The following is a 13,018-nucleotide window of genomic DNA, read 5'->3' on the forward strand; positions in this document are numbered from 1 at the left end:
ACAGGAAGCTGATCGACGAGCAATGCTTTTGTTCTTGGTTAACTTTTCAGACCACATCCTACCTTTTTCTGATATCTAAAGTCATTTGCTACTGTTCATCTAAAATCTTGATGACTGCTGATTTCTCACCCACCTACTAATTCATGCTCAGGGAATTACTAACTGCTATTTTTCTATGAATATAATTTCAAGATGGAATTTTCAGACAATCTGCTTATCACATGCTTTAGTCATTTTTCCATGAATATCATTTTTAGATGGAATCTTCAATCTTTGAACAATCACGTACAGTGCAAAACTCTTGAGAATCATGAATGGGGATAAATAAGGGGATTTTCATTAAAGGACAAGTCCACCCCAACAAAAACTTGATTTGAATAAAAAGAGAAAAATTCAACAAGCATAACACTGAAAATTTCATCAAAATCGGATGTAAAATAAGAAAGTTATGGCATATTAAAATTTCGCTTATTTTCAACAAAATAGTTATATGAACGAGCCAGTTACATGCAAATGAGAGAGTTGATGACATCACTCACTCACTATTTCTTTTGTATTTTATTATATGAAATATGAAATTTTTTTTTTCTTGTCATTATCATGTGAAATGAAGTTTCATTCCTCCCTGAACATGTGGAATTCCATTATTTTAACATTTTGTGCTTCAGGCAAGGAGGTCCTAATCGTCAAATTCATAAAAATTGAAATATTGTATAATTCAAACAAAAAACAAAAGAAATAGTGAGTGAGTGACATCATCGACTCTCTCATTTGGATGTAACTGGCTCGTTCATTTAACTATTTTGTTGAAAATAAGCGAAACTCTGAAATGTCATAACTTTCTTATTTTACATCCAACTTTGATGAAATTTTCAGCATTTTGCTTGTCTGATTTTTCTCTATTGATTCAAATCAACATTTTTTTGAGGTTGACTTGACCTTTAAAATGACTTTAACCAATGACAAATTACTAATACTACTTATTTGTTCAACTAAATATGTTTCTTCAATAACATATCACAAAGAAGGTGGTTATCAAACAGCTATTGGTTTGCTATTTGTTTTAATGAATCCTTATAACAACCAAAATTAAAAATTAAATGCCGCGATTGAACTCAGTACAAATGCTTGCATACAATGAAAAGTGGATTCAAGACAGTATACTATCAAACAGAATTTGATTTCTTTTTGAACTTTTTGTGACAAAGACTCTTTTTCTGTGCTCACGTCACTCACAATCCTAACCTTAAGCATGGATGCATCTCATTTTCCCACCATCTTTTAGCCTCCCCATGTTTCCTTTTGTATGCCCCTTCACAGTATTTTCTTCCTTCCCCACTCTTGCTCTTTATCCCTTTGTCTATCCCTATTGTGTTTCTTCTTTCTCTCTCTCATATGTAACCAATCTCTGCCTCTCACATTTATTCAGTAAGTTGCATTGCTGAAAGATATTATTAATGATCAGAATCATCATTGTAATCATGATCACTCCATTCAATCAATTAATAGTCACATTCAAAGTAGGATGTTCTATCTTCTAACCTTACACATACCCCCTACCCTGAATTTCTATTTTTCAATTTATTCCTCATTTTCTAACTTTATACTGGTTGTGTTAAACCAATTATAGTTCATAACCATGCAAAATGAAAATACTGTGCATAGCCGTTAAGATAGCTGATGCATCTATTTCTGACCCATACATGTCTGATGTCGGTCATTGTACCATGGCTCACAGAGGCATGCTCCTTAACCAGCCACAGCACGATACAGAGAGGCAGGCAGGAAAGCTGGGATACTCGGCTTCCCATCCTCCCCTAACCGCTACCCTCCTCTATCAACACCGTCTGTTGGCTTTCATCAATTGATGTGCTTTCCTTCTTTATTTGGCTGCTAACCAAGGAATCACTTTAAACACTATAGAACTGCATCAATCACAACCATTTACTCATCATAGGAATCATTCTATCTCACTAAAAATGATTGTTGTAGGAGTCAAAGACCTTCTTGAAGGCAAGCATGACAATGATAAAATAATATATGAGTCTTGATACATCTCAGAATTCAAGAGAAGAGTGATGGGTTGGGAAAGATACTGGGTGGCCAAGGAAAAGAGCAGGACATTAGATTTTAAGTACCTTGGTCTCAAAATGTTTAATTTCTGTTTACATGTTTGGTTAACGCATGTTCAAATGAAATGAATGATCCCAAGATCGTTCATTTTGGAGTGTTTAAAATGGTCTTTTATATGGCCAGTTCAATGTTACAGGCAAGTAACATCTTTCTCCATTTTCACTCATGCTGATAGGTTTCCTGAATACAACACACATCCTACAGGCTGATTCTGACACTATTTATCATCTCTTGCCAAGTTTGTGATATTAAATCATATTTTTTTTTGTAGAAATTAGCGTAGAAGTGATTTCATATCACCATAATTCAATGATCTTTCTTTGGTAAGACACTGTAACTAAATATCTTAAAACAATAAAAAAACCCCCATTGATCTGCTTTTTCAGGTACACTAGGTATAACGCACATGTAATTTGGTCTAAAACCATCTAAGCTGATGTTAAGCTTTGCCGATATAATAGCTTGTATTCACAAAGGCTGGTTTACACAATGAGTATTTTAAATCATGGTTTATGTTGATTTCATGAATTAAAATTAGTTTTTAGCATGTATTAAGAGTCGAAAAAAGAATGTGTGCATTTATCAGAGGATGCTAAATTCATACTTGTTGCTATGGCTTGAGTCCAGTTGTTTATGTAAAGTTATTTGCATATAGCTGACTTATAAATTCAAAACTATGAGCTCATTAAACATAGCAACAAGGATGAACGTAGCATCCGGCGATCAAAAATGATTGGGCTCCTTCTCAGTGTACACTATACTTATTAAGGGTATTTTAATGCATGAAATCTGCATAAACCATGGTTTAAACCACAGATTTAAAAAAAATGTTCTGCACTCGGCCTTATCTGTCCTAAAAGTCAATTCAGTGATCAATAAAGTATAAATTAAAAACAAAACAAGGCAGAATAATCATATCGGCACCAAACAGCATAATTTCTAACTACTAAAAAGATAAGGAAATAAAGCATTCACATGATGCACTAATCCCCTAAAACCCCTGAAAGAAGATAGAATTACAAGGAGCATGCAATGCTGCAGAAAATATATGACTGATGGAGCAGTTCTGCACAAATATTGAGCTACAAGAAAAAAAAATGAGAAGCAAGCTTGCAGAAGGAGGGTTTGTTTTACTTACACATCCAGCTCTTTGAAGAGCTACAAACAACAAAAGTAGAAATATTTTGATATTACGAGGGAATTGTATTGTTCATTGTTTGATTTGTGAATAATCCAAGATGTTGATGTACATGTATGCACCCAGGAGGTAATGAATACTTCCCCTCCCTACAGATGCTTCCTATGTTGCATATGATCAGCTCTAACTTACGCACCATCATTAGATACATGTATCCTGGACCACCCTGAAGATGAAAGCGTTCACTGACATTGGCCCAACAAACAATCAAACATCTAAAAAAAATCCAAATCCAAACTCATATGAATCATATTATTTTGATGCAATAGCCTTCAGTGGTTATTGCAAAACAATTTCTACCAATTTTTGCTCAGGACATCCTTCCGATCATGTAGGAGTTCCAGAAAACTTTTGATGATTGGTCCCTTGATTAAATTACTCACAATGAAGTAGGATAATTGATATGGTCTGTTGGAGATTGTGAAAGTTGGATATTGGCATGAAGGATAGTGATTCATCCATGGACATGATAAAACACCCTTCAAGATGACAATATCTGCAAGAAAACATTGCTCTTTAACACTACCCTATTAATTACTATCATGAATAATTTGTACAGCACCACCCTCCAGGTGCCATATGGTATGTATTGCACTCTTGGAAAACATTTACCATGAAGTGTCGTTGGATTTCAGTTGGAAAATTTAAGAAAATCTACCGGGGGATCTTTAGAAACCATTGAAAATTAAAAAAATAATCAGGTGTGTCAAAAGCATGGGAAGGACAAGGCATTAATCACACTCTGAAATCTTCCCTAAGGAATCAATTTTTTTTTATCTCAAATTTAAATTGAATAACATGGACTAAACTGCTGAAAGACAGCAAAATCATAGAATAAGAAATAAAGGGAGATTTTGGGTAAAATAAGTTAACTTAAAGTTAAAACTTTGGATGAAAGATTAAAAAGAATTTCATTCCACACTTATGAATTACAAAGCCATCTTTCACAAAACTTGTTAATGACATTGTTCAAGCTGATATCATGAGCTACTTATTTTGTGTGATTTGATGGGACAACTTTTGTCACAACTGCCTAGTATCTTAAAACAGATTACCATTAATAGAATAAAAATATTTACGAAATGATCCAAGACATTACCACACGTCTAATGTTGGATGTCTGAGCAAAAATTGGAATAGGGTTCTGAATAAAATAAGCAAATTGTAATAACCTTTAATTCATAAGAAATACAGTTTAAAGATAACAGGATATTTTTACCTTTTTTCAAAAAGACAAGATGTTGCATGTATAGAAAAATCTGTCAGTGAAATGACAAAAATGCCGACTGAGATATACAAAGCTATAAAATTCATTGCCATGATGTACAAATTTAAGGTGCTGCAAATATGTTACTAATACTTATAATCATGAATATTGATCATCATAATTACTGTATTATCACTAAAACAAAACAATTTTTCTTGGCTTTTTTGAGGACAGTGTACTTTGGTTACTAATGCAAACCACAACATAACCACCAACAATTGACACGATCCACGTGATGATACGACCAGATGTTAAATGATGACAACCCAAACCTAACGGTCACTCTCAAAGCAGGATGTTCTATTCTACAAACAGGATGTCTTTCTCTATTTGCTCATCTTGTCATGAAATGTCCTTGCAACCACTGATTCATTGGAGGTATAATTGTAATCATGCCATACCGGTGTATCTCATCACCTCTATGACTAATTAGGTATCTCTCACTCTGGGCTGCTCCATATTTCAACAGGTTTATGTAACACTCCAATATGTTTTGAATATATGAATCACTTCACAATCTAACTGAGAGATTGTCTTCATCAATGAGCTTTCGTGTATGTATATGTAGAAGGACAAATGGAGGGTATTTCGACAGTTTTACACATTCGCCAAAACAACCTTACGCAATGCAAAATGTGTGGGTTAGGAGTGTTCTTGTATCAATGTGACAAACCAGCAAGTTGTGCTTAGGGCATTCTTGCACCAATATGAAGACAGACTGTGTCTTTATACAAATCATATCGAATATGATACAGCGAACACCATATAACAAGCATCCTTACCTATCAAATGACCCACTGATGACCACATTGTCTTCTAGAATGAGACAGGTAACAGCATCAGAGTGGTGCTTGATGACATGTTTACATTCATAATCAATCATGCTCCAAATACGTAGAGTACGATCATGGGATCCTGTCACACTGTATGAAATACAAGAAGTTGATACATTTCATTATCTCACCTGAAATCATAATCAAAATTAATCATAATGGTTCAAGCATTTATAACTTTATGTATTTTTATTTGATCAATAATATTATACCAACTAGTTGCAGGACAAAATCATGCAGCTTAGAATAGAAAATATTGAAATGTACATGTATATTGATTGGCACCTAGAGATGTTCTGAAAAGTAAATCTCAGCAAGTTATCTTATTTTTTGTTAGGCGATGGGGTGGGGAGTGGGTGCAAACATTAAGAAAATGGAAAAGAAAATCATACAATTTGTCTTTGGAAAGCAAATTTCCCTCCTATTTCTCTTGAGTCAAATTTTAACCTGGAAATGGCATCAAATAAAATTAAAGTTGACTCTATCCATGTTAAAGTGACTCATTTTCCCAGTGAATTTGACTCTAAGTGATATCATTCATCACTGATACCATATCACCCCAAGTCGAATTGATTCAGAAAATATAGTCACTTTTCAGATATAAGAATGCCAATGCAGTACACAAGTAATCTTCTATTTTTCAAAAATCTATATGCTAACAATGAAAACAAGAGTGAGAGTGTGGCCCCTAGTTTAAGGGCCTTGCATTGTAGCACACTTGTTGTATCATTCACAAGAAAGAAATTTAATTTACCCAATGATTGACACGGGCATGAAACTGATAAAAAAATGCACATAAAATCATTGTTCATAAGTACATAATCCACAGTGCAGGAGGTTTGGGGGGGTTCTTCAGACAAAGTTTGATAGTGTTGCATGGATACTGTGACACATGATTAAACATTCAAATTCAATACTCATATTTATATATCTATTTTCAAGTACACAGAATAAAACCTAAGAATACAGTATAAATATCAGCAAAATAATACAAAAACAGTGTTTCGGCATTTAGGGTACCGGTAAGCATAAAAGGGTAAAATGTGCAATATGGGTTTTTTGAATACAAGAAACATGACAAAATGGAAGAAAAATAACAACAATATCTTGGAAGTTGTTTTAAAAACACAAAATGATGCCTTCTTGAAACAACAGTAATTAAAAAAAATGTTCAAAACTGCCATGTCTTCACTGGTAAATTAAAAAAAATTGCCTATTCTTTATCCAGTGCATGTTAACTATACATTATCTTGCAGCCCTTTTCATTTCATTTTTTAAGAACGATTTGCTGTCTTCAGTGATCAATGCTCCTAGAAACCTAATCAGGTCTCATCCTAACACTAATAAGTTGTACATTTTTTTTTCAACTGAAATGGTTCTTTTCTCATAAAAATACATGCAAATTTTCAGTTTTCCCTTTGAAAGCCTCCTTCTCTGTTCAGTTAACTGCTTGGTGATGTGGTACATGACCACCATGTTCATATCATCATTAGAAAAGCTCTACACAGCTGTTACATATTTTCAGGTAAAATGGCGGAAGTATATCTTGCACCTACTTGGATAGTGTGTCTGGGCAATTGTCTAAGGAATAAATCCAGACAAATAAAAGAACTGCAAAATATGTTTCCCCTCATTTCCAAACTTATCAGGAACTTGCCGGTGAGCTGGGTTTATAGTGACGTCAAGACAAGTTTCTCAGATTTTCATCTCCCAAAGAAGTAATATATAATCACTCATTCTGTTCTACAAAATTAAAGGTCAAGTACAACACCTCAACTTGAATAGCAAAAACATTATGCAAATCATTGAATATTTCACCAAACTTTCAATGTGAAATAAAGTTGTGGCAGTTTAAAGGATTTTATATATACAGGCTTGTATATGTAAAATGTGATATACAAAACGTGGATGATATGCAAATTAGGATGGTGTCATAACCTCAATATTTCCTAAGTATTTTCAATAAGTAACATGTAATATTTTAAATTTCATGCAATCAATCACAACCAATATCTGTACACTACACCTAAACATGTAAATACTTGGAGTGTATTGACTCACTATAAAAGAAGTTAATATCAAATTGCAACATGTTTCTTTAATCTGAATCACATTGATTTGCCTTATTTCAGCTTTTAAACATGATGTATGATCAGTGTAGTAAATTAAGTTTGAATCCCATGTTATAAAAGTACATGATTTTTTTTCATAACGAAAATCAAAGGAAATGGCTGCTTTGCAAGCTGTAGGCTTTTTTGCTCTGTATTTTATCAAATAAATAAATGAATTCAATTGAAAATTGAATCAACATTTAACTGAAAGAAGTATGAATCATTTGGTATTTTCATCAAGTCTGAAATCAATCAGATTTCAAAATAGAAACATGGTATGTAAATACACATGTAAAAAATATAAGAGCAACAGGCTCTTTAAGTTGGTGGGCGTTTCCACACCTGATATTCATATTTTCGGTGTGAAGTGTGCCATATGCATCAAAGGATGAGCATAAATCATAAATTATGACATCATCATCATTCTGATGACCAATGCAGGACTATCAAGAACAGGAATGTATCAATGCAGAAAGGGAAATGGCAGACTTTGGTTAGTTGCCCCTCCCTTTTCCTCTAACCATTTTCTTATTATTCAATGTTGTTTGGCGTATGTGCAACGGGCATGGAATAAAGTGTACAAAGGAGGGAATGGGAGAACTTTTTAGCGAAATAGAAGCATAGAAGGTAAAGAAGTCAAAACAATTAGCCTATGGTCAAGTTAAAGATGAATTACAGTAATTGAACCAATCAAATGATAAAATTTGATAAGAGATAGAGGCCTGTAGTTTAAAAAAATATACTACAAATAGGATTTGTTGACAAATAAAATGGAGGTTTAGACTTAAAACACTATAAATGACACACAATAGTCATAAAATCTATATCCTTATGAAAAAACAAGGTACAAAAAGAAAGGAGGTGAAGCGAAACTGCTCAGAATTAAAGTGATATGGACGAGGTAGTACTACGGAAGACAGCAACACGTTGAACTGACTAGAGGAAATGAATACAGACATAAGTGGAACAGTCTTCTTTGTAAAGCCTAGAACAGCCTATCACAATTTAAATGACAAGTTATAACGCAGCCCCGCCTCACTGATAATAAGAGAATGGAACCTGGCGACATGGCCTGGCTAAAATCCAGTTAATGAAACAGTCAAGAGAGTCTACAGAGCTCAAGTATAGAAACCAATAGAAGAAACAGAAAGGATGGCGAGAATCAAGTGGCCCCTAGAATGCTAGACATCAGATCGGACTCTCTTAAAACTTGTGAATACGTCATCTAGCATTATGCATCTTCCGCATCAAACAGCAGGTGTGAGACTACCGCATGTACGAAAAAATTACAACCTTCAATATTTAATAACATAATCTGTAGTGGAGTCAAAAGACAAGGTGGATTCACCACTTCGTCTAAGGCCTGGTCTTCTTCAACCTCTCAGAGATATCCACTTGCAATGTATTCTACAAAAGTAGTGGTTTTAATCTAAAATGGGCATTGTGATTATGGTAGAAATGAAATCTGGACAATGTATAACTTGTTTTCATGTGCTTCTATTGTCTGGGTTTGGGATGCTGTAAGACAAATAGGAAACTTCAGAAAATTGGTCCATTAGTCAAGGAAGACTGGAAGACATCAATGATGTCATCCTTAATTACTCCTAATAAACTATTCCCTAACACCCATTTCTATTGTCTCTATAGTTGGTGCCAGTCACAAGACTGTTGATATCTCCCATGTTATATTTCAAAAGGTCAGTTAGATCATTATACTTTTCTCATAATTAATCTCACTGAAGCATTCCAGAATGCAGGTTTGATTGTCTTCTCAGACATTTTGTTGGGCATTATCAACAATTTTTTTTAAATCACATGTCTCTGCCAAAAGATATCTAACAGTCGGATACATTTTGAATATAGGAAAGAAAACTCTGGATTATTTTGGATTTAATGTATCTGAATCATCGAGATGAGTATGATTTATGTTTCTCTTTACACGAAGGATGAATTACATCTATAAATTTCTGTTGTCACGAAAGCATTCAACCCAGGCATCACGTACATTCGACTGGGAGAATTTAATGTCAAGTTATGTCCATGCACCGGTTTGTGTAATTGGCTAGATTCAAATCACATTAAGTGCATTCATAGAATAGCAGTGTGTCATCAATTGATATTTGGCAGATGACTAACAGCCATTTCAACCACAATAAAACATGATCAATGAACAGATGACATGGAAGAAAAATGGATTCAATTTTTCACGCTTTTAAATTCCATCCCCTACTCTGTCACCTATTTCGTGCAAATCTGCATGTTTGTAAAAGACCATTGAATAAAAGGGTTACAGTGTCACTGGGTCTTCATAACACCTTACAAAGAACAATTTCTAAAGAGAGAAAAAAGAAAATTCATTGAAATTTGGGAGAAAGAGGAAACTTAATTTTGTTTGCATAACCTCTTCTGACATTGAGTTGAAATCTCTTTCAAAAGTCACTGGGTGTATCTCTTATCTGCAATAATGGAGTCTTTGTAGAACACCAACATCAGAAATCATAACCATGTAACCGATTTAACCAATAAAAAAAATCCCTGACATTCTAACTTGATAGCTACACAAGTTACTTTTAACTGTATTATCAAAGTCGCCATTTCGAGACAAAATTTCTGTTAAAGATAATTTAATCTAACTCAAGATTCTGCCGCCATAGTCTTAACGTCTTTGACTTGGCCACGCCATACCATCTGCCACAACTTCACAAACATGCATGCATTGGATACAAGCTCATCAAAAGCTTTGGTCCCTTTCTCAATAGAGTAAGGTTGGCCCTGGTCAGACCTAAATCATCTCTTTAGTTTTAGGTGGCCAAATGCTTTCACATCAAATCATATAAAAACACAACTTAGGCAGAAGAAATGTGAAATTAAACTGCAATGAAGAAATAAATGTTTCATAAAAACTGATATATATATTGTTGCTAGAAAGATTCAAATCATGATTTACTTAATTCTCTGTGAGGGCATCCTTCTTTCAGCAAATTAACAGTATATCAGAATCTAGAATCAATCTTAGGGGCATTTAATTTGTCTACACTGAACATTTACTCTCAGGCAACCAGAGCTGTTTTAGTAGCTTATAACAGTTACATTAAAATGCTGTTCAGATTAACTCTTTGATCACTGAAATCAGTGAATCCTGTTAACTTTAACACAGGAGGAACCCTGTCCCCATAGTCCATAGGTTAAGAATACCAACTTACAGGAGACGGTCGTTGAACTGGAGACACGATACAACGCCTGTGTGGCCGGTGAGTTCCGCCATCAGTTCAAACCTTACCACATCCCAGACCATAACTGACATGTCCCATGATCCAGAGACTATCCGAGTCTCGTCAAACTGCAGACATCGGATTCCTCCCTGGTGGTACAATCAAACAAAAGATGGAAAATTAGGGTTGATTGCAAAAGCATGACAAAATTATTGTGAAGGTGACAGGTAGGCAGTGGAAAGTTTCAAAAGAAGAAAGCCATGTTTTCAGGTCACACATTGATAATGTCATGATAAAAGGACCTGAATGAAAGATGTACCTTTGGTAACTGGCTAATGTTGATATTACTGTGTTGATAATATTAGAGGCATAAGAAACTTATAAAACTATTAACCCAGCAGTTGTGTTTTCAATCTTATTCTGGATGAAGTATAGTTTGTTTTTTTAAATATATTTTATCAATTCATCATTATCTTCAAAACTTCACATTTTATATCTCTTAAAAAAAACCCTCAAACATTCAGGAACAATTTTCAAAAAGATATAAGATACATAAAAAAAGGCAAATGAAATATGAGCATGGATCTACAATTAACCCAATATAACTCAAATGGTACATGCACAGTATGAGCAGGGTGCTCGAGATATAGCAGTATACTGTGAGTGATAAACTGGTTGTCTCAAGTTTGATCATGTGGAATTTGCATTTAGTAATAAAAAAAAAAACTGAAAAAATTTGAAAAAAAAATATAAAGAAAGAATAAAGGTAGGTATAAATGAGCAGGAAACCTGAAAACAATATTCACAGCTTTATATCTTACATAACACAATCTAAAAAAAAATGAAAATGTTTTTCAAACTGCCTTATGTGATTTTGTTTGTGTTAAAATTATGGATATTGAAATGTACACCAAATTTATGTAGAATGTTACCTACATAAGATTCATTTGAACTTGTTCAACGTTTGTTGATTTTTTCTTACTCGTGTAATATGGTCAGAGTGATAAAGTACTAAGTAGCCATCAAAGTAAAGGATGGGAAATGAAGAATAAAAAAGTTTGGCAGAAAAGATTAGAAAATTTTTGTCTTGAGATCTAAAAAAAAATCAAATTGGTGACTGATAATCTTTTTTTTTGAAAGAGACGATGCTTTGTTAAGACTCTTCCTGGAAAAATAGTCCAAAATATTAAAAATTGCATTCCTAGATGGTTTTAGAAACTCTAACCATCTAATCAATCATTCCATATTGAATTATATTCATTCAATTCAACTGAACGTCTGAAGATATAAGCAATAATATCTTATGCTTTGAAGAAAACTAGTAGTGTATAAATGAAACAAAGCAATACCATCCATCAACATATCTTCATCTGATTCTGAGTAAATATGATTTAAATGTGAAATAACCACACTATTTCTCAACTGACACCTTTGTGTTCTGACCTAACCTGCTTACAAATAACACAAATAAAAGAATTTGTACCTATTTTGCTTCTTTTAATCTCTAGTGTGAGAATGTTTACTCATATTAATTGAAAGTGGCATATCCTAAAAGAAATATACCCTCAGGAATTTCACCATACATTGTACATCTCCCAAGATATGTCTAGTCAGTGATTAGTCATTGAATAGGCTGAATAATATCACCAAGACTGATCTGTTTATTAAATTATATGACACACATCAGCGTTGTATATTGAAAAGAAATCAAGAAACAGTCAATTATAAACTGGAATATATTCTACACCATTTCTGTTAACTTTGTACTGATTTATACTTTAACTTTAACACACAATATACTTTAACTTTAACACACAAAATTCTTCTTTCCCATTTCACTCAGTTTCTTTAAAAGATATTTCAGCACTTTAAACTTTATAAAGAGATGACACAAATGAAAGTAAATGAATGCTATCAGTCTAATGAAATTTATCATCTACTAAAGTGAAGTTAAGCAGAAATTGATTTACAAATAAAACAATCACTTTCAAGTAATGCACACACTATAAATCTCAACGATGAATACAGCATCCTCATTCTGATACAAGATCAAAATAAGCATCTAAATTCGACAGGAAGCTTTGTGAAATAGATCGACCTGACAAAAATTAAAAACTAAATTAATATTATTGATACATTTCTAGTTCACATTCTTCAAAACACTTATAATGCAGTTCTAACTTAAAAAAAATAAAAACTTAATTCATTGAGAGATTACCAGAATTCTAATTCAATTTGTCATACAGGACAATAGAAGTAGCAAG

General features: G+C 33.4%; 1 protein-coding gene across 4 annotated transcripts in view; it reads right to left on the minus strand.

The window, feature by feature from the left end:
• The window catches only part of LOC121419173, a 78,658-nt gene that overhangs the window by 15,893 nt on the left and 49,747 nt on the right, over positions 1 to 13,018 (minus strand). For 3 of the 4 annotated variants that reach the window (XM_041613516.1, XM_041613515.1, XM_041613514.1), the window contains 2 exons: positions 10,746 to 10,903; positions 5,381 to 5,521 (listed from right to left, as the gene is read on the minus strand). In XM_041613516.1, coding sequence (XP_041469450.1) covers positions 5,381 to 5,521; positions 10,746 to 10,903 — 299 coding nt within the window. Of the gene's footprint in view, positions 1 to 3,254; positions 3,292 to 5,380; positions 5,522 to 10,745; positions 10,904 to 13,018 lie in introns of those variants that run through there. The other variant, XM_041613517.1, reaches the window with a different exon arrangement.

Source organism: Lytechinus variegatus, chromosome 7 (genome assembly GCF_018143015.1).
Source record: "Lytechinus variegatus isolate NC3 chromosome 7, Lvar_3.0, whole genome shotgun sequence".
Taxonomy (NCBI): Eukaryota; Metazoa; Echinodermata; class Echinoidea; order Temnopleuroida; family Toxopneustidae; genus Lytechinus; species Lytechinus variegatus.